This window comes from Sminthopsis crassicaudata, chromosome 5 (genome assembly GCF_048593235.1).
Source record: "Sminthopsis crassicaudata isolate SCR6 chromosome 5, ASM4859323v1, whole genome shotgun sequence".
NCBI lineage: Eukaryota > Metazoa > Chordata > Mammalia > Dasyuromorphia > Dasyuridae > Sminthopsis > Sminthopsis crassicaudata.
In genome coordinates, this window is record NC_133621.1 from 305,658,380 (window position 1) to 305,684,980 (window position 26,601).

The 26,601-nt window shown below is 46.0% G+C and overlaps 2 protein-coding genes across 12 annotated transcripts in view; one reads left to right on the plus strand and one right to left on the minus strand.

The window, feature by feature from the left end:
- The window catches only part of LOC141545084 (transcriptional regulator QRICH1-like), a 43,782-nt gene extending 40,698 nt beyond the window's left edge, over positions 1-3,084 (plus strand). For all 9 annotated transcript variants that reach the window (XM_074272044.1, XM_074272047.1, XM_074272042.1 and 6 more), the window contains 3 exons: positions 1,060-1,211; positions 1,915-1,999; positions 2,106-3,084. In XM_074272044.1, coding sequence (XP_074128145.1) covers positions 1,060-1,211; positions 1,915-1,999; positions 2,106-2,298 — 430 coding nt within the window. In that variant the 3' untranslated portion in view covers positions 2,299-3,084. The remainder of the gene's footprint in view (positions 1-1,059; positions 1,212-1,914; positions 2,000-2,105) is intronic.
- A 2,542-nt stretch (positions 3,085-5,626) lies between these two features.
- The window catches only part of MOV10L1 (Mov10 like RNA helicase 1), a 54,905-nt gene continuing 33,930 nt past the window's right edge, over positions 5,627-26,601 (minus strand). For 2 of the 3 annotated variants that reach the window (XM_074272015.1, XM_074272016.1), the window contains exons 19-27: positions 23,664-23,785; positions 20,606-20,705; positions 19,568-19,732; positions 12,925-13,098; positions 10,990-11,139; positions 7,878-7,985; positions 6,784-6,921; positions 6,347-6,438; positions 5,627-5,949 (exon numbers count right to left, since the gene is read on the minus strand). In XM_074272015.1, coding sequence (XP_074128116.1) covers positions 5,940-5,949; positions 6,347-6,438; positions 6,784-6,921; positions 7,878-7,985; positions 10,990-11,139; positions 12,925-13,098; positions 19,568-19,732; positions 20,606-20,705; positions 23,664-23,785 — 1,059 coding nt within the window. In that variant the 3' untranslated portion in view covers positions 5,627-5,939. The remainder of the gene's footprint in view (positions 5,950-6,346; positions 6,439-6,783; positions 6,922-7,877; positions 7,986-10,989; positions 11,140-12,924; positions 13,099-19,567; positions 19,733-20,605; positions 20,706-23,663; positions 23,786-26,601) is intronic. The other variant, XM_074272018.1, reaches the window with a different exon arrangement.

Below are 26,601 nucleotides of genomic sequence, written 5' to 3' on the forward strand. Positions count from 1 at the left end.
ACAAAGCAGCGCCCAGAGGACCAATCAACCTCTGTTCCACGTGGCTTACCTTAAGTTGGCTTTCTTTTTTAATAACGCTTGATTTTTCCAGATACATGCAGATAGTTTCCAACATTCACTCCTGCAAAACCTCGTGTTTCAGATCTCTCTCCCTCCCCATCTCCCCCCTCCCACGAACAGCAAATGATCCACAAACTGTTTTTTTCTTTTTAAATTACATCAGTGAACAAACTAGTTCTCTCACCTCACCCCCCACGGGAAAGAGCAGAGCAGCAAGCCTTGTGACAAATGGGCACATGCAAGGGAAACCCATCCCTGCAGTGGCTGAGTCGGCGGCCGCCATGTTCCAGGGGCTTCTTTCAGAGGCATCTCTCTGCTGGTGTAGCTTTAGACTCTTGGCATGGTTCTCTTCCTCCCTTGTCACAAATAAGCCTTGCTGGGGCCCTCGCCTGCCCTGGCGCCTGTTACTCCGGTCCGCACTGGGAGTGGGGGGCAGCACAGGTTGAGGTTACCTGGGTATATACTTTCCTGGTCCTGGTTCTCCTTGTTTCCATCTGCCTCAGTCCCTGCAAGTCTCCCCAGATTCCTAAAGTTATCCTTTGGGTCAGAGGGCATTGCATGCAGGGACATGGCTTCCCACTGGCTGATGGGCACCCTCCCATCTTCTTTCTGGTCCTTCTGTTCCTAGTGCCAAATTTTGTACTGAGGGTGTACTGTGTGGGGCCTGGACCCTCAGGATTCCCTTCTGCATCCTGGGGGCGTGTGCAGCAATGTGTATCGGCCGCATCCTCCCTCTTTGTACATGGCAATTTGTTGCTCGGCCTTGAACCCAGAAATGAGAGGGTGATGATAGACTTGATGAGAACTGTCCGCAGCACCTCCAAGCCAGTTGTGGGGACCCTCTGCCTCCACTGAGGGGAAGTCCAGAGGCTCCATCCCTTTCCCAGAGTCCTCTGAAGGTGCAGCCCCCTTTTACCCATGTTTCCTCCCCTTAAGGAGAATCTGACACTGCCATGTGAAGTTGCACTGTCAGTGACCCCTGCCCCTCTGCTCCTGCAGATACTTCATCCTCAAGACCGTGGAGCAGCATTCCCAGCTGGCTTTCTCCAAAGTACTCAAGCAAACCCGTAAGAACGCAGGTGTGGGCAAGGACAAGAGCCCCACCGTGAGATTCCTCCGTCTCTACGGACAGATCCTGGGCGGCCTGAAAGGTCAGGCTCCTGGGGCAGGGGCTGTGCTCCCTGGGACCAAGATGAGCAGGAGGGGGTGGGCTTGGGGAGGACCCCTTTCAGATTGGATTTTGGGCATCCGAGGCAATCCCCAAGAGTTTATCACTTGTGCACATGTGCCTTGGCCCAAATCCTGTGTGTTGAGGTATTGGGTGTGCCTGTCTTTGTGGCCCCACAGCCTACTGAGCAAGTGCCCCTTTGGGGGTTCCCTCATCTCGAGGGGCTCCTTTTGGGACTGTCTTGGGGTGCTTTCCTAAGCTGGGCTGATCGGCGCAGGCCTGGCTGCCCGAGGAGTCCGGTCCACCACTCAGCCTGCCGGCTTGGTCAGGGCCCAGGTCTTTGTGCAGGCAGATGTCTCCTGGACACTGCATGTCCCCTCCGTCACTGAAACTTGTTGGGGGGTGATTGCCCACCTGGAGCACGTGCATGCACACCTGCCTTCACAGGGATTTTTAAGACCAGGAGTCGCCAGACTTTTGCCCCAAAGCCAATTCTAGCTAGCCTTGCTCCAGACTCAGCCTTGCCTGTGCCAGATGGGGAAGTTGAGATCATCACTCACACAACTATTGAGTAGCAAGGGCAGTATTTGAGCCCAGGAGAGAGTGACTGGCTAGTGAGGCATGAGGGCCCCTTCTGGAGGACTTTTCCTGACTTTTGGGGATCTCCTCTCCCCTTTTACCAACAGAAGAGATGTATGGGGAGCAGTTGGAGAACCCTGAGAACCCTCTGCAGTGTCCCATCAAGCTCTATGACTTCTATCGCTTCAAATGGTGAGGTTGTGGGGGGCAGAGTGGATGGGCCCCTTATTTCCTGGGGGAGCTATGAGTAGGGGGTGGGCCTCGTGTTCCCTGCTGTGACTTGTTTGCCATTTTCTAGCCCCCAGAGTGCCAAAGGGCCCAGCGATGCCTTCTACTTGGTCCCCGAGCTCGTTGTGGCCCCCAACAGTCCCATCTGGTACTCGGGTCAGCCAGTGGGCACTGAGCTGATGGAGCAGATGCTCACGCGGATCCTCATGGTGCGGGAGGTGCAGGAGGCCCACGCAGCACCCCACGTGCCAGCCTCGCGGTGAGGGATGCCCAGAATGCAACTGCACGCCTGCCCTCCGTGGCTCAGGAAAGTTCACTCCGAGACGCTCAGCGGGAGGCAGGGGGAGCGGCTGCTCTGACCGGCCGGGCAGGGCCTGAGGGCTGCCTTCCTCACCGTGGTTCCACAGTGTGATTTTATTTACTTAGCTGGATCAGAACCATATTTTGGGATTTTTTTCTGGTTTCTTGTGGCACTGGTACACAAGCGCTTGGAAATGAACGGTGGGCAGTGTCTGTGTTTAGTCCGAGTCTGAATTGTGATGAGGGAGGAGTTCACCAAGCAAGCTTTACTTGGTCTTAGCCTGGAGGCCGGCTGGGCTCTGGGAAGCCACGGTGTCTTGGCCTGCGAGAGAGGTCCTTCCGACACAGGTCCAGCAGTTCTTTAAGGGGCAGAGCATCCGAGGGCAGCAGCGGTGGTAAGCATGGCCTGCTGGCACTGCCCCTGCCTCCCATGTCCAAGGCCATGCCTGAGCCGCCTGGGAGCCGGCCTGGGTGGGATGGGTGCCTGGACCCTGGAGGCCCGTCTCCCTTGGTGTGTGGCCGAGCTGAGAGTGCCGTACAACCTTACCTCAGATGGGCTGCGGGAGGCTGGGCCTGGGGCTGTCTTCTCCCATTGGTCAGCTTCTCTAGGTCCAATCTTGCAGGGAGATTGACCTATTTTTATAAATGCCTTTTTGGGAGAGAAATCACTCTCTAGGAGTCTGGCTCTTTTGGGCTCTGCGACTGTGATGGAACTCTTTGATTTGGAAATAAAGTTTTTCTTTTGATCAGTCAGCAGGCATTTATTAAGCACCTGCTGTGTGCCATGCATATTCCCTTGGGTACTCAATGAGGAAAGAATTACAGAGAGAAGACATCCCTTCTCTCAAGGAACTGAGGTTCTATTGGGGAGATGAGTGTATAAAAACATTACAAAATAAAGCCAAATGTCACTGGAACCACTGGGGAGGGGATTAGGAAAGGCTCCTGCAGAAGCTGCAGCTGGGAGCAGAGGAGGGGGTGCGGCCAGGGCCAAGGCTTGACCAGAAAGGAAATCAGATTTGCTGGATCTGTGTGGGAGGGGGACAAATGTTCTCTGGGACCAGAGCCAGAATTCCATGTGGGTTAGCGGTGACTCCTGATCTTGAAAGTGATTGGGCACTGGGCAGGCTGTAGAGGACCCCCCCCCATTTAAGGGGCAGCTGGGAGCAGGCAGAAAGGGTTGGAGGGGGAAAGCTAAGGACTTGGCAGCTGTCTGGGCCATTCCTTGCTTGGCTGCAATTTAGTCAGGCTAGCCAGGCTTGCCTCCCAGTCTGCAGTGGGCATCACAGGGCCACCGAGCCCGTGTGCCCGGCGCTCTCCTCCCTGACAGTCTGCGGGTGCAGGGAAACTGTGAGGACGGGCAGCTTTTTAGAGCTGGGTCAGAGGGGTTCAGTCCCTTGCTGTAGTGCTAGAGCCCCAGCCCAGAGCTGGCTCCAGGGCTTGTTCCCATCATTTGCCTGCCTTCCTCAGCCCTCTCACCCTGAGTCTCCCCTATACCTCCAATAATGGTAGCTCATCTTCACCCCTTTTTTGGCCCTTCCCCTCCATGAAAGGGCTTAAGAAGCCACTGCTATCCCCCTTTCTCAAAGGAGTCATCTGGCTATCCTGAGTCCAGCTGGATTCTCCCTTTATTCCTTCTGTCGTCCCCTTGGGGCACTGCCCTCCCCTTTTAATGCCAGTCTTGTCTGACTTTGCCACATCCCTCTGCCCCTGGGGCACCCCCTCCTCCCTTTGGCAAGTTCATCCTAGAACTTCCATTTTGAGCAAAGGCCTTGACCTCTTGCACTTGCTTTAGCCCCCTTTTATAAGTTGTGTTCACCCATTAGACTAAACCCCTTGAAGGCAGGGAGGGACTCTTACCTCATGCTTGACACCACACCTGGAGCATTCCCAGTATTCCCAAAGCCTCCTTGTTCCTCAATCCAACAGCCTGGAGCTGCAGGGGCTGGGCTGGACGCTGGGCCATCCTCATTTGGGTTTTTCACCTCGTTCTTACATGCCACGTGGGCAGCCGGTATTGGCATGGTGGGCTTCTCTTCCCGCCACAGCGGCCGGGGTACAGGGATAAGCTGGCAGCGGGGCTGGCCGTCTGGGCAAGGAAGCTCTTGGTAGAACGCCTTTATGTCATCCCCTTTTTTGGATACACACTTAGAAGTGGGATGGATCTCTGGGTCAAAGGGCAGGGGCATTTCCAGGTCTTTTGTATCATTCTCCAATGGCTTCTCCATGTGGCTGTGGCAGGCCATTCCCACAAGTGTCTCCATATATGCCATCCCCGCCAGTTTCCCAGCCGAGATGTGATGGTGAGTTTGGTTTGTATAGGATGACTGAGGACTGTTTCGGACACCCCTTAACTGTGGGTGGCTGGCGTCCTTTCACCAGCCACAGAGGACTCTGGTCCAGGCTCCTGACAAGGTTCTGAGACAGACATTTTCCCCATACATCAGTTTTGTGGCGTTATTTCATCAGAGTGGCCCATTTGAGGCTCATAACCTCCCATCAGGCACTGATTGTCACCCTAATTTTACAGATGAGGACAATGAGGCTGAAGACGAGGCCCAGGGCTGCAGTGCTTGGAGTGGGGAAGACCTGGCCTCTGTCACTTCTAGCAGAGTGACTCTGACAAATCAACCTCAACTTCTATCTCAGGTTTTCATCTGTCAAATGGGGACCATACCAGCACTGGGCCTGGCACACCAGACGCGTGCTAAATCTACCCTAGATTGATCAAACTCCAGTTTTCCCAAAGCCCTTACCTGAGGAACTTACTCTCTCTGGTTTGTCCAGTACTGGGCTTGAACTCTGTAAGCTTGGTGCCCTTGAACAGCCCTACACTTGCGGCTAGTCGCGGTAATTATACCACTCATTTCTAGCATGGCAAGACTTGCCCGGGACCCAACTGCCCTGAGCAGCGCCTGCTATTCATTATCCTTCTGTGATGGGGGGAGGAGCAGGTCCAGGGCTCTCCCTGGGCGCCACCCAGCGGCCTCTGGGATATACTTCATCACCTCCTGGGGGCTGGCACTGTGCTGAGCTCTGTCCAAATATCTCCCATCAGATATTTGATGGGAGCAGGGCCCTTACCACGGCTCTGTCAGCCTTGGGATGACCTGCCTGGGTCAGGGCTCATGGCTCCTCACCGTCCGTCCCCCTGTCCAGGTCCGGCTGCACTATGGCTGGCTCGGACCTTCTCCCTCTATCACATAGGGTGATGTCTTTTTGGGAGGGGTCTCCCCAAAGGCAACAGAAGGCGAGACAGAATGCACAGGGGACTTGCCAGGCTCCTATGATTGTGTTTATTTATGAAGGCTGAACACAACACATTCTGAAAAGAGCGCGTGTTTCAGAGCGGCAGCGAGGCAGGAGGCCTGCGGCACTCCCCAGGCTGCCCTCGCCCCAGCTGCTCGAGCTCCGGATGAAGCGCCAGCCAAAAGCCCGGTCACCGGCGGGCAGCAAGGGGAAGCAGAGACAAACCTGGGCAAGGACAGCGGCGGCCGGGGCGGGTCTGCCATCTGCTGCCAATGGAGACACTCATGATTCGTCTCTCGCTGGAGCTCCCGGGCCCAGCGACAATGCAGGACACATGCACAGGCCCATCGCGGCTCTAGTCCTGACTGGGGGTCAATGGAGAAAAGGCACAAGAGGGGAAAGCTGAGTCTTCTCAGAGAATGCGCCGGCTGCCCCCCAAGGACCTTCTTTCCTCCCTCTCCCTTCCCCCCTTCTCCTCTTGGCACTGTTGGGAGGAGGCTCAGTGTTTCACCGGCCTTGGGCAGTGGAAACTGCTGAAGCCTGAGAAGTGCCATCAGGAAAGGAGAGGCTTGGTCAGAGCCCAAAGGAGATGGAGCAGAGTCAGACCCTAGGCCAAGCTGGCGTCCTTGACTCTTGGGGTGCTGGGGAATGGGCCATTTGTCTTCTGATGGGGTGTCCCGTGGGCAGGTTGTCCACAAGGGAACATCTACTCTAGAGGCAAAACGAGGACCCTTAAAGAAAACTGGAAAAAGTAACACTCACCCTTCTAGGGACTGTAGTTCGGGAGGTAAATCACAGCCTATGTAGGCCCCATTGCTTAAACTGTATTCCAACAAAGCACTGAAACAAGGATCCTGTTGTCAATTTAGAAAAACAGACAAATTACAGGTCTTCAAAGTAGAATTATGGATTCTCAAAATTGAGGGGAAACTCACTATGTAATTAAAAATAGTGGGTTGCAAGATTTCCAACCTTAGTTGGTGAAACTGAGATTTTCCAAGTTTAATGTTGGCTAATGAAAATCTCATCTTGCACACAAAGAATTCAAACACCATTCCGCCGTCTCTAAGAGCTCAGGTGAATTTGGATCCGTCAAATACAACGGACTTGGCCACAGACCTGTTCCGAAAGTATCTACCTCATCCAGCCCAGGCACGTTCCTCTCCTTCATTCATTCCACATCAGCAAGAAAAACTCACCTTAACAAGAACGTGAGGATTGCCCAATACAATCAACAAAGCCTTGGGTCTGGTGATGGCGACATTAAATCTTTTTGAATTGGCCAAGAAGCCCAAAAAAAACCTGTCATCTTCAAACTTGTCTTCATTTGACCGTACCTAAAATCCAAGCCAAAATTAGGGAAGATGAACCATGTCACAGGTCCTGGTGATGTCCCACTGACAGCAAGAAATGTAAATGGGAGCTATCGACAACAATCCTAGCATTGACGCTCCTTGTGCTGCCATGGGGGAAACCTGTCAAACTGAGCTCTGAAGCACAAAGGACTTTTAACACGGTGAACAGGCTGGGGCACAACGAGAACCAGTCCAAGATTCAGCTCTGTCAGATCAAGGCCTGAAGACCATCTGCCCAAGCCAGGCTTAGTTCATTTGGGATCTGGCTCCATTCCCAGGGCTCATTCCCTCTCGCACACACTCGGTCACGCTGCCCAATTGATGGCACCATCTGAAGAGTAATGAGCAAGCGGGGGGCTCAGAACCTGCCAAAGACCTATTCCTAACACCTGGTCTTTCTAGAAGGTCTTGTTTATCCGTCCAATGGAGAGATCAAGAACCTCCCTAGCCTCACCTTCCCCCTTCCCCAACACTTCTGAATATCTGTTTTCTCCAAACATGGAGATGGCACAATGTTTCCAAGTCTCACCTGACATTTCCTGGCAGGGTACGGGATACTTTTCTCTCTCCTTCTGATACTCTTTCTGCATCCTCCATTATTCTGGGCCTTCCCAGAGTGGCCCTTTCCTTTCCTGCTACTAAGGGGCTATTCTCCCTTCTGTACTATTACTACTTTCCCCGCCATCTTTCCTTTCCTTTTTCCTTGTCCGAGATGCCCCCCTAGTCATTATCTATTCTTTCTGGGAATCTTGGTATAGTCACGGTGATGATGGCTAGAGGTAAAAGTCTTCATCCCACTCGTCAAGCCTGGCTTCAGAAGCACTCGCTATCCTCCCGAGTCAAGATCAGCCTTTATGGTGTTAAAAACTTAAATGTGCCCAGGAATTAGTTAAGGGAAGGTTGGAAATGAGAGGATCTCTGACTGTAGTAACACTTACTGTTGAGATGATGATAACCAAGTATTCTTGTCCTTGAAATTCCTCCACGGATCCAACCTTTATATCCATCAGATCAACATTGCGCAAAAGAACTCTGATTTTCTCCACCTTAAAAACAGGAACGAAACCAGGATAATATGAGAAAGTATCTGCCTTCTGAAGCCTGGCCTGATCTCACATGGCATAGAAGGCAGGCAGCAGAATAGATCACCCCCTGGAATCTGCTTGGTAATTTCTGACAAGGACTTCAACAAGTACTCTTTTGTAGAACCAACTTCTCTGAAATTGTTCATATATTCAAGGTCAGCAGAGGGAGAATTACTATAGTGGATTGGAGGGATAACCCTGTAGGTCTGCACTTCTAATACTCATGCCCCAATCTATGTGTCTTCCACTAACAATGTGATTTTAAAAGCAAAGACATTTAATTTACTAAGGCAATACTGTCATAATAATGGCTGTGACCACATTCATTGGTATCCTCTTGCCTCCACCCCTCCAAATCTGGGGTACATTCTTCTATAAATAGCTATAGTGTCTATAGGAAGAGGGACACAAACTCAGAAACTCATGTAGCAAACATAGGGCCAAGGCTCCTGATCATGTGGATATGGCAAGGCCGAAGTCCTGGAAATCATGTGTCCAGAGAAGGGTTTTTTGTTTGCTTTTCCCTAATATATTTTAATTTTATTAAGCATTTTTCAATTACACATAGAACAGAGAGGGGGCTCTCTGTGAGAAGGTGGGGGTGGCTGCCAGGGACTGTAAGAAGTAAAGACAGGGTAGAGCATGTGACCAAGGTCTTTCACTGACTCCACACCAGCCCTTAATGAGATTCCCCATTTGATGAGCACTTTCCCTTTGTACATTTAACACCAAGTCAAGAAATGCTGACATATGCTAGACCAGCAACATCCTTCAAGCCTTCTCAAAGAGCTAAGCCAACTCAGGGTTTAATATCTCCTTAAGGAGACAAAAAGGAATGGAGGAGCTCCTGAGAACAATCAGTCACATAGGAAAAAAGCTGGCCTCTATGGTCCAGTAGGACAAAATGCCCAATGTTCTGTGAAACACTGGAAGGACAGAAACCAAGTTGGTCAGACCCCAAAGTAAAGGACAGTCAATTGATCACCCTTTCCAGAACCTGGTGGCTGTCATTCACCTCCAGGACCCTCACTCTGTAAGTTCAGTAGTTGTCCCACAGCCTTTCCACCTCCAAGTTCATGCCTTCCTACTGAAAAACAGACCTCTCCAATTCTCTAACTTCTTAGCTCCTCAGCCTGTACAATCCTCATAATTTACACTAAGGAAAGTAGACTCAATCTTGTCAACAACACTCAAGAATGCTCGAATATCTGAATCATGCCATCTTTCCCTCTGCATTATGGCTCCCAACCTTGTTCTTTGCTCTCACCTGTTCTCCACTCTCTCCATGTCATAGCCCCTCCACTGGCTACACTCCCACCCTTCTCTATCTCCAGTCTGGTTAATCAAGCCAATTTCCCAACATCTGTAGGAGACTACTGCTTCCCTACTTCCTTTCCCTTCTGTGACAAGAGAAAGAAAGAGCTTCAAGTGCTAGGATGCCAGGGATGGAGATAAGGCTTAGAAGCTCAAAGAACAGATGGGGATGAAAGATACAAACTGAGGAATTATCCCCAAAGAGGTGATTTCTAAGCCATGGTAGGGAATAGGAAATAGTATATGTAGAGAAAATGGCCAAGAAGGGACCTGTTGGGGATTGAATGACATCAGTAAGGACTCAAGGATAATTAGGAATTGTAAGACAGTTACAAGGAGGAATATGCAAGATGGGGAGAGTATGGTTTCCCTTGAGCTGAAAAGGGATGATCCTACAAAACAGGTGATTAGAAGCAGAGACTGGAGTGGGGAAAAACTGAGAAAAGGGCAATGTTTTGTTAGCATACTGAGAGAAAGTAGATCTAATAGAATGGCGGGGCAGTTGCCTCATTTTGAGAGGTTGTGAGAAGTGAAGAAAAAAGCATCAAGTACTAGAAAATTTTTAAATATAGTAGGTTATGGGGGAATAGACATAGGATGTTAGCTAGCATGTAAGTATTCACTGCCCACATATAAAATGAATATATATCTCTATACAAGAAGTGATTTAACACAAGGTAGTTTGGAGAGGAAGACACTAGAAGTTGAGATCAGGAAAGGCTTCATGCCGAAGATGGTACCCGAACTACATCTTAGAAGAAGATAGGGACAGTGAGGTGGAGGTAAGGTTGGAGATAGGGGGTGAGGAAGAGAGAGGGCCAGCTTGGGTTGACCTGAATGTGCATGTCCATGTAAGCACCACCCCCTGAGGCTGGACAGAGACATTGGGGTCAGGCTGTAAAGGAGTTTATATTTCTATCCTGGGGGTAATTCATTAGAAGCTGGTTCAGTAGGAACGTCAGATGGTTAGAACTGTGCTTAAAGAAAATGACCAGGGAGGTGGGGGAGGTGAGGCAGCCACGAAGAGGAGAGAAGGGGTACTAGGGATGGCGCAGAGGAGGAAATGGCCAAAGATAGCATGTGGGTGAGGGAGAGTGAGGGGATAATGAGTCTTAAGGAAAGACAACTGATCAAGTGAAGAGAACAAGGAAGGATGAGAAAGGGGAAGTGAATGAGAACGCAGTCTGTTAGCAAAATGAGAGGGGGCTGGGATCAAGAGGGGCTCCCTCCTGGCATGAACCCCCAAATGAACTAGGGACATCTCTATGATCCTTGCCAGCTCGAAGAAGTCATGGAAGAAAAGACCTCTGCCTTTTATCTCAGAGGAAGGAGACGGCAGCCATGATAGGCTGATGGCCTAAAAAGGTTCTGAGGATTCAGGAACCAAAGGTCTCAGAAAGAGGGAAAAGGATGGGAAGCTGCAGGCCCCGGGGTTTTGTTCTCAGAAGTGGAACCACTTGTGGCTAGATCCAAGATGTCACCATCTCCCCATGTGGCTCCCATTGAGTATCCCGTCAGGTATCTGGGAAGAGATGGCCACTCAAGGGGAGCCCTGAAGCAAACATGAAGAAATGGTGTTAAGGGCCAAAGGGATTGACCTGCTGTGGACTGCGAGCTTAGGAGTTAAGGATCCCACAAAAGCTGCTCCTACCTGCTTCCTATAGGGGGTGATCACGCCAATATCCATCAATGACACGACACTGGAGATGTGTTTTGTAAGGAGGCAGCAGTAGCGCATGACTTGAACTGCTTCAGCCGGATTGAACCATGACGGACTTCTCCCTTCACGTGTTTCACTGCCCTGAATTACAAAGTAAGAGAACAAAGAGAAACTCATGAAGGACATGACCTCGAGGATCCCTCCTATCTCTTTCTATGGGCTCTCTAGAGAAGGGATATGAATTAAATAGTAGTTCAGAAAAATATTCCGTTCTTTCTCAATCTGGGTTGTCATGATGGGGACTGAAGGATGGTTTCCTGTATCTCTGAAGAGTCTGTGGAATGGTGGGTGTTCACCAAGCCCAGGACCTCTAGGTGCCAAGCAGCCCTAGACAGTGGTCCACACTGTCCCCTGGTCACAGATGTCATGAAGCCAGAACCTGCTCTGACCCACAGTCCCTTCCAGGGCTATCTTCCCTTTTTTCCACTCTTATTTTTCACTCTATAATGGTTTCAATGGTGGGGGAATCTGATCTAAACCATCACAGCCATTAGCCATTGGCAGGTAACTCGGAACCAAAAAGAATCCTGAGCCTCAGGGGGATGAGACTGTGAAAGGGACCTAGGATTGAGGAATAAGGAGCCTGTGAGCAGAGGCCTGAGCTCCCTGGGTAGAGTTGGTGGGGTCCTTTCTCTGCCACACTTTTTTCCCCTTGGTGATGGTGGCAAGGGCTGTGCTGGAAGCAGGTGTGGAGGGCCCTCTTTTCCCCAGGCCTCTCAGGCTCAGGATTCTGGGCCAGCCCCCATAACTGAGGTAAGAGCCTCCTGACTGTCCTTCAAGAGGTCGATTTAGGATGGCTGCCTTGCCACAGCAGTGGCAGGTGGTAGTGGAAGGGATGCCGCCTCTGAGAGTTCTTTTGCCCTGGCTGTCCTCATGCCTAGAATGTTCCCTTTCCTTGTCATGATCCTTTAGGATCCTTGGCTTCATTCAAGATTCAGCCTTGGCAGCCACATGGTATTTAGACAGTCAAAACTTCTCAGCTTTGGTTTTCCCAACTATAACTGGGTTTAAGAACAAGTGACCTTTCCGTATCCCTTCAGTTATTAATACTTCTTCCCTTCTCAAATGATTATAAATGCCATTAACCCATTTATACACGTTTATATTCCCTGAGTATAATGTAAATTCTCTGAGGGTAAAGAACTATTTTCCAGTTTATCACTCTAACCATTGTGTCCAGCCCTGTGTCTAGTACATAGCAGATGCTTAATAAATGATTTCTAGAGTAGAATCTAGTCTTATCTTAACCTTTTGAAACTCATAGCATAGTAAATTCTTAAATCAGAAAGGGTCTTGGAGATTAAATTTCATGTAGGAAACTCTTCTAAGTTGGTCTGAGCAGAAGCTGTGAGAGCTTCATCTCATCTGTCTGAAAAAAGGAGAAAGCAGCTGACTCTAAGCCACCCTAATGTCACTTCTGTCTGCTTAAAGGCATTGGTAGGAGGCTCTATGTCCAGAACAGCCAAAGCCACCAGTCTCCTCACTTAACCTCTCCAGGGGCCCTCTCCAGTGGTGAAAGCAGCAACCAGCCAAGTGAGTCAGGATCTCTGAGCCTCTAGGAACACATCTTGTATGGCCACCACTATTATAGTCCTTACAGCTGGTCTTTATGGGAAGGCTGATTCTGGGTCCCAAAGCCTCTACCTCCTACAGTGTTGAACATATTATAAACATGCAAGTACATGGTGTGTATACAGAATGAAATTAATGCATTTGGTGAAGTAAATTTTGTTTAACCAAATGTTACTACACACAAGATAACATAAAGACATTGTGGCAAAATCCAGCTTCCTTCTCCTACCACTCCTCTCCCCCACCAGTTATTCTCACTGTGGGCTAGGGAATTTTTTTTTTAAATAAACCTACCCTCATGCCATGGAAAATCAGAGGGAAGCCTTTCTTGGGTAATTTTTCCCAACCCAACAAGGAGTTGACCACTTCAGTATCAGCACAGAATTCCAGTTCTTTATAGTAAAAGAGTTTAGATGGCAATGAAAGCAAAGCAGAATGTGACCTGTAGTTCTTCACAAGCTTTGTAACCTGTAAAAAAAGAGATCCCAAAGCAGAATTTAAGTAAAAGTTAAACTCTATAAAAGGAAAGAAAAAAGCAGTTTTAGGCCTAAACTTCCTTCTAAGAAAATGTCAGTGGAAAAGGGTTTTTACTTTTAAACCATTTAAATGATGTAATCTGTTGGATACAGTTATTTTCAATTTTATACATATAAGTATGCCTATTATAGGCCAGCACTATACAAGGAAAGACCCAGCAACATAATAGCCTTGTTCTGTTGATATGGAAGGCGGAACCAAGTGGAAGGGGTTGGAAACCAAAAGGGACACTTGGTTCAATGTAAAGGACAACTTCCTAATGATCTGAGCTGACCCAGAAGAGCATGGCAGCCTCGGAAGGCAGAGTTTATCATCACACAGAGGCTGGAGGGATCACTTCTCAGGGAAAATGCAGGTACATTTCTTATACAAGGAGGCATAGGAAGAGATGGCCTCAGTGTTTTAGGGAACAGATGTGTTATCAAATGAGATTCCTGCAAGTTTCTCTGAATTAAGAGGGTCCACGAAGACAAAGAAGACCCACTGATTGGACTAGTTTCACCTTGGTATCTATCTCTGCTTAGTATTTTGATCTAAGTTGGTCTGAGCAGAAGCTGTGAGAGCTTCATCTCATCTGCCTGAAAAAAGGAGAAAGCAGCTGACTCTAAGCCACCCTAATGTCACTTCTGTCTGCTTAAAGGCATTGGTAGGAGGCTCTATGTCAGGAACAGCCAAAGCCACCAGTCTCCACACTTAACCTCTCCAGAGATGAAAGCAGCAACCAGCCAAGTGAATCAGGCCCAAGAGCCAACAGCAAGGAGAGATGGAGAAGGAATTTTCCAAAGACCTGCAGAGCATGTACTATATGTTTGTGTTTCTGTGACTAAGTGTTGAGCATCAATTATGTTCACATAAAAATAGGGCAATCTCCCTATAACAAAAGTTCAAAGGGATGAAAGATTATCTTCCTATGATTTAGCAAGAATAAGTAATTTTTAAAAAAAGAATCAAAACAAGCCTATTAAAAGCAAAACACTGAAGAAAAATAATGTGATGCATCAGAGAATGTTAACCTGAGGGGAAAGGGGAAGGAGGGGATTGTAATATTATGACAACAAGAAGGAACATAAAAAGAACCAGTGACTCCCTGGAGCTCCACAACAGAGATGAGGCACTTTTCATAGAGGGCAGAGGCTGGTCTCTATTATTAGAAGGAAGCAGCCTGGTTTTTTTCTTTCTTCCTTTTTTAAAAACAATGACTCAATTTTTAAAAGTTTCTTACCATTGTTCCTTTTTGAGTCCCAGCACTCTGAGAAGTAAGAGAGTCAAGTATAATGCTGCCAAATCCTCCATCCTACGCTTCCCTGACTCTCCTTTGTTGCCTCTCATTTCCTGCTCAGAGCTGGTCGAAAGGAAAAAAAGGGGCACAGGTACAAACAGGTAGTATGCTGTCTAGCATGGATTGAAGATGTGACATCATTTGTGACAATAATAATTCTAACTAACATTTATACAGCACGTGAAGACATGCAAAGCATATCTGAAAGTTATTTCATTTGACTCTCAAAATTAGCATGGGAGGTAGGTCTAATTATTATAGTCCCCCTTTAACAAAAGGTTGACTAGACTGGGCTCAGGCCAGATCTGAACTTGTGCCAGGCTTATTTACTTCTGGTGGTTCATGTGGAAGACAAATGCTATTCCACAAAGAACCAAGAAAGCCTTTCTGGAGATGAAGATGAACTAGGGGAATAGGGCAGAAGCTTAGAAAGCACTACTTGGATTTCCTCCTGATTCTCACCGCTTGTGTGATCTGGGACCAATCACTTCCTGTCCCCAGTCACAGCTTCCTCATCTGTGAAATGGTCCTTGACTCTTCTTTCTCTCAGAGTGTGGGAAAAAGAATGTTTATTACATTTTAAAAATAAAAAAAACCTTCTTTATATGCCTTATCCCTATTAAAACCAGGCATTTGAGGTACCTAAGAAACTTATACAACTTTCCCTGCATGAAAGGAACACAATGTGGCTATATCCTGCTCAATCAGCTCCAGGGATGATTCCTCAGAATGACTGATAAAGTGGAAGGGAGGCTCAATGAAAAAAGTCTGTCCAACATCTTGGGTCTGTGCAGCTTGGAGCCCAAGGTAGACAGGATAGCTGATGAAGCATCCAGACCTCTGCCTTGTGGACGGGCACTTAATTTAGGTGGCTCCAAAGCTCAGAACAACAACAGATGCTGTTTCAAGAAAAAGAAATTTTCCTAATTAGTACCTTAGAAGTGGCCATAGCTGCCTTTAGGCGGTATACTGTCTTTATCCTTTTAAGTTCTGGAAGGAGATGTCCTCATTACCAAATGCTGGCGGCTACCCAGGTGTTAGCTGAGGTGCCTTCAAGCCCTGAGATTCTGTAAAAGGAGAATGGAAGCAACCCTGTCTTCTACACTATAAGTCTGGTTAGGGAATGGACACAAGCATTCAGGTGGAACAATGTTAAGATTCTTTTCAAGCCAATTTCCCCTTAGAACTTAATCTTCTTATTTTGTGGAAGTGACCTCTAATGCCAGTTGTGGAATGTTTACTATTGTACAGGAAAGGGAGAGCACACAGAGGTCAGGCCCATGCACATGAGAGGGGTGTGTGGCCCACCCCACAGAGAAGAGCCTTCCAGCACTTGCCATGAGACTCACTGCTTCAGAGCTAGTGTTCGAGGTGTGTGCCAAGGAGGAAGAACAGCCAACTCCATAAACCTTTAAAGAATCTCTCCTTTGTTATTTTTTCTCTTCTCCAATCCTTGCCAGAAGTATCCAAGCCTCGGCCTGGAAGGGCACGAGAAGGGACTGGTGCCCACGTGTCACCTTGGCTTCTGGCAACACTTTCAGCTAAAGGGCACGAGCCATGCAAGGGACTGGGCTTGGAACTCAGTCTTTCCTGTGCCTCTTGATAGAGCCCAGAGTCCTCTCTGTGCCTCTTGCTGTGGGGTGGCTTTTGGTTTTTTGCTCTTCAATCCCTAGCCTGGAGGACCTACAGACCTGGGTCAGTAGGGAATCATTCTAATGGTGCAAACCTAATATGAAATGCAAAATGCTTCTTCAGTCTACTGTCCCATACACTTCATCATGACTCCTCACAGACCACCACCAAGAGTCCTGTTGCTGCTGCTGCTTTTGTGAAGTTTTCTGTTACTGGGAGTTTGTGGATCTTATTTGTGTTAAGAATTCCTCTTGTATAGAGGAAATGAACACTTATCCCTCACCTTGTCCACATTGGATAATGACTGACTTTCTCTACTCATTTCCCTTGAGAGAGCTCTGGATGTGAGCTGAAGCCTGAGTTTTACATACATATTGAGCCAGAGAGTACACAAAACATGCTCTGAAGTTCATTGGCCTCCTCTGCTGCTCGTTGGGCATTGGGCCAGAGCCAGACACTCAGGGGCACCCCAACCCTGTTGGGCCCCACAACTGTTTGTATTGTTTAAAATAAGGCCAGTAATCTTGGGGAAAAAAAAAAAGCAAAAAAGCAAAAAAGCACTGTTTCTGCTCTGGAGATACCAGTTTTAACAGTAGATGGCACTGGTTCCCTTATTTCCAAATAGGTTCACATGACACAATAGTTAAGTGACTATAGTAATCTAGCATTTGATAAACCCAAAGACCCTAGGAGAAGAACTCACTATTTGATGAAAATTAAAAAATGGTATGGCAAAAAGTAGGTACTGACTAACACTATACCAAGATAAGCTTGAAATGGGTTCATGATTTAGTGATACCCTAAGCAAATTAGAAGAATAAGGGATAGTTACCTCTCAGCTCTGTGGGAAGGGAGGAATTTGTGGTCAAAGAACTAGAGAACATTATGAAATACAAAATGGATAATTTTGATTATTTTAAATTTAAAAAGTTTTCACACAAACAAAACCAATGTAGGCAAAGAAAAGTAGAAAGCTGGGAAATTTTTTTTATAGCCAATATTTCTTATAAAGGCCTCACTTTAAAATATATAGAAAATTGACTCAAGTTTGTAAAAATACAAGCCACTCCCCAATTGACAAATTGTCAAAGGACATGAATAACGTTCAGATGAAGAAATTAAAGCCATTTCTAGTCATATGAAAAAATGCTCTACACCTCACTATTGTTAAGAGAAAAGCGAATTGAGACAACTCTGGGTACCACTTCATACCTCTCAGACTGGCTAAGATGACAGGAAAAGATAATGATAAATATTTGGAGAAGATATGGGAGAACAATTTGGAACTATGCCCAAAGGGCTATCAGACTGTGCATGCTCTTAGATCCAACAATGTATGTACTGAGTCTATACTCCAACGAGATCATAAGAAAGGGGAAAGGACTCACGTGTAAAAATATTTGTAGCAGCCCTTTCTGTGTTGACAAGGAACTGAAAACTGAGTAGTAGATGCCCCTAAGTTGGGGAATGGCTAAACAAGTTACATTATGAATGTAATAGAATATTATTGTTTTATTAAAAACGATCTGCAGAATGATTTCAGAAAACCCCAGATTTACATGAACTGATGCTGAGTGAAGTGAACAGAACCAGGAGATCATTTAGACAGTAACAAGAAGATTATGTGATGATCAACTATGATGGACTTGGTTCTTACCAACAATGAGGTGATTTAAGACAATTCCAATATTAGACTTGTGATGGAAAATACCACCTGCATCAAGAAAAAGAACTATGGAGAATGAATGTGGATCAAAACATAATATTTCTACCCTTTTTGGGTGGTTTGTTTTTCCTTTCTCATTTTTCTGGCTTCTGTCTTTTTGTGTATGCTGAATATGGAAATCTGTTTAGAAGAATTGCACACATGTTTAACTTATTTGCTGTCTTAGGAAGAGGGAAGGGAGGAGGAGAGGGAGAAAAATTTGGAACACAAGGTTTTGCAAAGGTGAATTTTTTTAATTGAAGTTTTTTATTTTCAAAAAATATGCAAGGATAATTTTTCAACCCTTTTAATCCTTGAAAAAACCTTGTGTTTCAATTTTCTTTGCTTCACCTCACCCCCTCCCCCATATGGGAAGTAATCCAATATATGTTAAACATGGTAAAATATACTAAATCCAATATAATATAAGCATACATATTTGTACAATTATCTTACTGCACAATAAAAATCAGATCAAAAAGGGAAAAAAAAAAGACAAAGAAAATAAAATGCAAGCAAACCACAACAAAAAGAGTGAAAATGGTAAGCTATGATCCACACTCAGTTCTCTCTCTGGGTATAGATGGCTCTCACCATCGCAAGATCATTGGAATTGGCCTGAATCATTTCACTGTTGGAAAGAGCCATGTCCATCAGAATTGATCCTTGTATAATCTCCCCCTCCCCCCCGCCCCGCCCTGAGGTTAAGTGACTTGTCCAGGGTCACACAGCTAGGAAGTGTTAAGTGTCTGAGACCAAATTTGAACTCAGGTCCTCCTGAATTCAGGGATGGTGCTCTATCCACTGCACCACCTAGCTGCCCCAATCCTTGTATAATCTAATTGTTGCCATATATAATGATCTCCTGGTTCTGCTCACTTAGCATCAGTTCACGTAAGTCTCTCCAAGCCTCTCTGATATCATCCTGCTATTTGTTTCTTACAGAACAATAATATTCCATAACATTCAGGTACCATAACATATTCAGGCATTCTCCAACTGATGGGCATTCACTGAGTTTCCAGTTTCTTGTCACTACAAACAGGCCTGCCACAAACATTTTGCAAAAGTGAATGTTAAAAACTATCTTTGCATGTATTTAAAAATTAAAAAGTAATACAATGGCCCAAGGCAATTCTGTAGGACTTAAGTGAAAAGTGTTGTCCTTCTCCAGAGAAGGAACGGATAGGGCTTGAATGCAAATCAAAAATACAAAAAACCCAAGAAAAATAAAGAAAAAGTATGTGTTTTCTTTCAGAGAATGGTATACATGGAAATATATTTTGCATGATTACTTATGTCAGTATAATCTATGTCAGACTGCAACCGAAGGGGGTAAGGAAAGAATTTGTAACTGAAAAAAAAGTTTAAAAATGTCTACTTACAAGGAGTTCATATTCTAATGAGGGAACTTGAAATGTCTTGGTACCTTATCATACATAAGTAGAACACATACAAAGTAGTTAAAGACCAAGCAATTTGATGGAGGGCACCTTCAATGGAGAGTGTCAGGAAAGGGCTCCAGTAGAAAGTAGTCCATCACAATGAAAATAGCTGGTGTTTATAGAGTGCCAAGTGACATCCCCAGCTGATCATCAAAAATGACCTAAGAGGCAGAGGCCACTATCATCCACCATTGGGTAGATAAAGAAACTGAGGCTTACTGGCTTGCTCAGTGCCAAAGAGGTAGGAAATGTCCAAGGCTGGATTCAAACTCAGGTCCTTTGGTAAAGGGACTTGAGGATATATGATTTTATCTTTCAGAGAGGTAACATTGGACTTACCAACAAAGGATTGTAGGATCCACAAGCCCCAAAGGCATTTTCATCTCTCAGATACAAGGGTCGAGACATGAGTCTTTCTAACATGGATACATTCAATCCATAGGCAAGAGCGAGCCTGGACTTGATGACCGGGCCAAGCTGCATGGGATCTCCGGCCAGCACAATCTGCAAAACACAAACAGTGGTGTTCTGCAAGCCCACAGAAATGGCATCTTCTTCTCTGGCTGTGTAAGCCAGCAGCCCTACTCTTACTGCACACACAGCATGTATGACATTCAGATAACATGCAGCATACTAATGATTGCCCCAGAGCAGAAACCATGGACAAGTCAAAGGTCCTTTAAAAAAGATCTTTGGAGATAAAAATCAAAAATATTTTCTGCTTCTTGGGCATCATGGCTTAACAATGTCCTGACAAGGGCCTGGAGACCTGAGGCTCACACACCAAACAGCCCTGACAGCCTAAGAAAATATGGGATGAAAGCGCCCTGGGGTCCACCCCAGAGATTACAGGCCATGAGCTTCCCTGAACATCAAGGGATATCACAAGGACATGGACATTTTAAACAATACCTAGAGCTCAAATGAAGATTCTGGGAAGGCAGGGGAAGGGCCTGGAGAAGGCAGATAACACAAGGCTGAAGGGACAGAGCTGCCATCGATAGAATTCATCAAGACTGTAGGCCAATCTCAAGGGATACAAAGCAAGCTCATTAACAGCTATAGAGACTCCTGAGGACCTTTATGGCCACTAATTAAGTAAGGAAATTTATGTGCTCAGTGACATTCTTCAATCAGTCTTTTCAGAAAGAGACCTATGCTCACTGATCATCAGCATTCCAACCAATTACCCTCTTTAAAAAATGAATGATATAGGGATACTTAAACTTCATAAATTATTTAAGGGTAGTGCTAGTCACTGAGGTAATTCAAGCACATTTTAAAAAGGCAATCTTGGCAGTTGCCTATGACATTTAAAACTTTTGGGTGTCTTGGGACACGTTTTTTCCTAAACAATGCCCCCAACCCCCACCTTACCTGGCCATTAACTTCTGAGACCAAGCCCAAAGGAATGAGGCATTCTGGCTCACTTGCCTGTCCTGCTTCATCCACAAAAACGTGTGTGAAATGTCCAATTCTAAAATGAGAAACATGCTTGACATCAACTTCCTGAGATCCTAAAGTATTCACAGAAACCTGAGCGATCCCAGTTCAGAACAGATAAACCATCTCCAGGATTCAGCCAAACTCCAGACAGGAAAATGTGGATTGTTGTGCTATACCAGTGCCTGAAGGCTTTTTGAAGGGAACCATAGGAAGTGAGGAGAAGACATAACAAAAAAAAAGCTTTAGTGTCCTCCTCTAAGCCCCCCACAAATAGATATTTAGGGAAAGCCAATATAGGAACTGTGTCTGATTATTCATCATTTTCTACAACCACAGTCCCCAAATCTCTGAGAGGAGGAAGATATGTGGAAAACCTCATCAGTGATCAGGAAATAGTGCTACTTTATTCCAAAATAAATAGATTACAAAATTTACAGCTCCAAATAATTTCTAAATTCATATAATCTTACAATGTAAATCCCAGCTTCAAAACAAAATGATGAAAAAAGATGAACTTAGAAAGATCTGTTTGAACCGATGCAGAGAGAGAGAGAGAGAGAGAGAGAGAGAGAGAGAGAGAGAGAGAGAGAGAGAGAGAGAAAGAAAGAGAGAGAGAGAGAGAGAGAGAGAGAGAGAGAGAGAGAGAGAGAGAGAGAGAGAGAATGACTGAGGGTAACATTTTAAAAAAGTAATTCTTAAACATTTCAACATATAAAAACAAAGGCCTATGAACCTGTGAATTTCTAGAATGTAAATTATATTTTACTTTATTTTAAAAACTAACAAATTCAGCAACTTAGTTTTCAAGCTGTTTTGTTTGTCTTCTCTGAATTTCCTTGTTTTCTCCCATTTCAAACACCTTCCTTTCAGCATCACTATCAATCGATCACTCCCTTCTCCTGCTCCAAATTAAACAAAGTTCCCCCAAACTCCTTTCACGAGATGCATCCTCAGAATCGATCAGAAAAGATTGTGGGCAATGACTAAAGAGTGCCCCTTGAGTCCATCCTCCCCATCAGAAGGGCAGGAGCACGTTTCCTCCTTGGTCTTCTGGCACTCTGGTTATTCCATTAATCAGCCAAGTCAAAATCCTTTCTGTATACAGTGTTGTGGACCCTGAATAAATTATCCCTTGGGTTCTGCCCATGTCTTTTTGCCTCAGTTCAAACAGATCTTTCCCAGTTTCTCAGTTCATCTTTTTTTTTTTTATCTTCTCTTATGGTATAAGTTCACATCAATACAATATAATTTGTTCAGCCATTCACCAACAGACAAGTTTTCAGTTGTTACCAAATAATGTAAATACTGTCAGACACATGGCTCTTTTGATAATTCTCTGGTTTTTCTGGGGTGTGCACCTAGCAGTGGTATCACGGGGTCAAAGGGAATGCAGTTTAGTGACAAGCACAGCTTTAGTTTTTTCTTACTAGTACAATAAAGAGCAAAGTTTAACAAAAGGCAAACACAAAGGCACAGAAAGACAGTAACTAAAAATTTTAACAGCCTTTCTGTAAGAACAAGCATAGACGAAAAAACAAATGGATAAGTGAAAAAAAGTGTGGAGAATGAAAGCCAGAAATTTTAGGCTTTCCCTCCATCCTCTGGGTCAGCAGTGGGCCTCCTGATGCTCACAAGGAGCAGGAGGAACACCAGGTACATCAGAGCACAAATATAGACAGTACCTTTAGTAGAGGTTTGTCACATACTATATCATCTGAACTAATAGGATGACACAAACAGGGACCAGATATTGTTTGAAGTGTCCGACACTGGATGGTTCCAGCACCTCTGAAGCTTTCCATCTAGCTATCTAGAAATGTCTTGCAAGTCAACCAAGGATGTAAGAAGGTCCAGCATATGGGGTCTGTGCCTTTCACTGTTGGAGCATGTCCTAAGAACTTGAGAGCTGTCACTTTCTGCCCTCTGACCAGATGTATTTCCATTCAGAGATGGGGATTACATCCCCCAAGTGAAGTCAGTGCTGGAGTATCCTTATAGTTTAAGCAAACCTCCTTTTGTCAGCTGCTCGATGACCCATAAGTACCTCAACCTGTGCTGGTACTGAATCTGCACCAATAAAGTACCAAGGTGACTCATGCTCACCCCTAATATTCGGAGGGTTTGAATCTTTTTTATTCTGTGTAATTCTCTTTATGCTTCTTTTCTCCAGAGCTCTTCTATTTATTACCGCAATGCTCTTGTTCACTCTCTTCTAAGAATTCCCATAGATGTTGTGGCCAAGCCATTTTAAAATCTGAGGCCTTGCCCGTAGCTTCCACGAGCTTTCTCTGCTTGGTTGGTCTTCTGCTGGCCGCCATTTCTGAAGTGCCATGTCCCAGGCCCTCTGGAGCTCCACAGGTGATGCAAAGCCCCTCAAATTCTCCCACTGTGGCCTTAGCTCAGACCTGCTCTCTGCCTTGGAGCATTCGAGAGTGTCTTTGCACATGGGCTTCAGGGCACAGTGCTCGCTCTGGCTTTTCTGGCCAGGATTCTTTTGGAGTAGTCCTGGATTGGGCGAAAACACCTACTTCGGTCCCTTTCTGGATATCTCCATCACGATTTGGCCAGCTAACTCTTTGGTAACCTCTGGAGAAGCCCAGGCGAGAGGTAGGCTGTTCTACTGACATTGCCCCCGCCAGTCTTTTAATGGAAGCTCTGACATGAGGGGAGGAATGTTGGGAGCAGGAAGGCCAAAAGGAGCGAGGCAACCAAGGTGGGCACTGCCAATACCCCAACCGGTCCTAGCAAAGCCCTTGCCCAGAAACCAGCAGTTCTCAATTCCTTGAGGGCAGGATTGTTGTGTGGCTACTTATACCTAGCACGGTGCTGCCTGCCATGGCTCTGCTGGCTCCTGCCACAGGCAGCTAGGCTCTTCCCCAGAAGGGGAGAAGCTTCTCTAACATTTTGCTGTCTTTTTTTTCCCCATGTCTCATGGGACATAGTCTACAAAATGCCAATAATCCCCATAAGCTGCATGCATTTTAGATACCTCACTCCGATCTGGTAGAACAGTCCAGAGCTGCTGCACGTGGTGATGATAATTCGGTAGCGAGACGCCTTCCAGACATCTTCCCCATCTTTGCAGTAGAGTCTGACAGTGTCACTAATGGTCTGTGAAAACAAAAGTACACATGCACGAGCTGTTCTATAAACACACCAACCGTTTTCTTTACATACTGTTTGAGTGCCTTTTTCTGCTCCCCCTCATCAATGTAGGAGAGAGGAGGGAGGGCCAGACATGGAGGATGGGGATTGGGAGGGGGGGACACAAGCAGAGCAGGTGAATGACAACCCTGTCTTCAGACCCTTCATCCCTCACCACATACTCAGGCCCCCCAGCTCCTGTCTGTTTTATCAGCAAGAGCCTCCACCTCCCAACGAGGCTGTCCCCCAGGCCTGGAATGCTCTGCCTCCCTGGCTTCCTTTTAGTTTCAACTAAAACTCCTTGAAACCTTTGCTAACCCCAATTCCTTTTGTTTGTTAATACTTTCTAATTAGTCTGTACAGAGATTGCTTTGTATATATTTGCATGCTGTCCCCTCATTAGATAGTAAGCTCCTCAAGAACAGGGTCTTTTCCTTTCTGTTCCTACTGCCTGGTGCTTGGTAAATGTTCAATAATCAAATGCATAAAAGGAACACAATACAACATAAAATTGGAAAGAAGGGTGGGAACTGTCAATGAACTGAACCACTGAAAAGAGACAAATTAGTGGAATACAGAAAAGGACTAGGTTTGGGAGTTAATTATGACTTCCGTTGAGAATACCACCACATTCCATTCCTTTCTAGGCTGCACTGCATCCCTATACCCACAGGACTTTGTGTGCCTGGTCCTGCTCAGCCGGGTCTCCCCCACTTCTCTAGAGATCCCTTTCTTTACTAAAAATGTAATCTCAAGGACAGAAATCACCTCTCTTTCTGCTTAAGATTTCTATTTCTATAGTTCAGTAGAGTGCCCGACACATGGTGCTTAATAAATATTTCCTGATAACCACTGAGGGGGCAACATCAGTTTGTGCAGGATTGGCACTCAGGGGAGACACTAGATAGGATTCAAGAAGCACCTGTAGAAGATGCCTGAAGTCCTGGGTATGGATGAAGTCATCGAGCCCACTTCAGTCCCAGACCCCTGCTATTTTTGCTCATCGCAAGACTCCTGGATGGGTCTCAGAGACATCCTACCCTGGGCCAGGCCCTTTCGAGCCTTAGAGCAATGCTCCTTGTCTGCTGCCTCAGTACCTGCCTCCCACCCTGAGCTTCCAGCATTGACCCTATCTAATGTACTTTTCATCTCATGCCAATCCCTTATCCACAGAACTATCAACATGATATTTCTGAGCCTAGAGCTGATGAGGTGATTGTCTCGAGTACACAGCAACCATTTGGCCCAGGCTGAGTTCAGGTTCCTTCCCTTTACTCACTCTCAAAGCCAACCAGTCTGCTGCTGCGGGCATGGCATCTCCTGCCTTCTGGCCTTTGAAGGGTGGTCTTCCATAGCTGCAACAGCCCCCCCTCCACACTCTCCACCTCTCGGGCTCCTCAGTTTATCTTATAGCCAGTGCACATGCATTTTTCACATGAGGCCTTTCTTGGTTCCACCAGATTAGTAGAGGTCTCACTCTTCCAATTATCGCATCCACTTAGTGTAGGTATTTTATTGACTTGTCTATGCTGTATCCCCATTAGAATTTAAGTTTACTAAAGTAACATCCTGCATATAACATGTTTTCAGTAAATACATACAGAACAGAATGTAGTTTAAATGATTTTAAGTCAGAGCCCAAATTTGATGAGATTTCTAAGAGTTTAGAATGTTACAGTTCTTTAAGAGAGTGAACAGCTTTACAGTTAACTCTTTGAGAATAGTGATAGTTTAATTTTTGTCTTTTTATTCCCCAAACCTAGCATGATGCCCAGCAGATAGTAGGCACTTTAAAATGCTGACTCTTGATGCTTGATGAGCATAAAATTACTGGTTCCTCAGGCCTACAGAGGGAAGAACAGGTAGACCTTGGGTTGAGGCTAGGAACCCTGAAAACCGTCCTAGGAATGGGGGTACTTGTGTCCAAAGGATAATTGGCTTGTTTACAGCTGAGAGAAGAATGGGAAGAGAAAAGAAGTAGGAAATCTAATGGGTACATACAGTTTCTACACTGTGTAGAGTGCTGGGCATATGGGACTTCAATGACCTTCCATTATTCTGGATCATGTAACCTGTAAATAGAAATAATGTAGCCTGGGGCCCCTTTACATACTATCCGAAGGTTTCAAGTACTCTTTAGAGCAGTATGGCTTTAAATCTATAGCTCAAAGTCCTTCATCTCAAGCTCCTTTTTAACCTTGTAAAAACCATAACAATGACAGCCAACATTTCTTTAGCACGGAGCTTTCCATCCATCAAATTTGGTCCCCATAAGCTTGGGAGGAAGGGACTCTTAGGACCTTCATTTCACAGATGAAGAAGCAAGCTGAAAATGGTTAAGTTACCAATCTGGGGCCTCACCACTAGTATATCTGACTCCAGATCTAGTGCTGATCAGTGTAATGCAAATAACAAGATAAAACTAGCAAAGACTAGCTAAACAAACACCAAGGAAACTCCATGTGCACTAGGGAACAATCTCCTTCTGACTCCATGATACCAATGGAAGAGGAGAATCTGCTCCTGAGACAACTCCCTGACCTAGTGTTGCACCCCAGCAGGAACACCCTTGTGTCTACAAGGCTAGCATATGTGGCCCAGAGCTGTCTGAATGGGACAGGACTAGGTAAGCTCTGGGTGGGAGCCACACTTACTGAGATGGGATCTGGCCCTCTTCATCTAAATCAGTCATTCTGCTATTTAAGAAGTGGGGTCTCTTAAGCATAATCCAGCACTGGACATACACGATAGGGAGGCAGTTGCTTAACTTCACTGAATATATG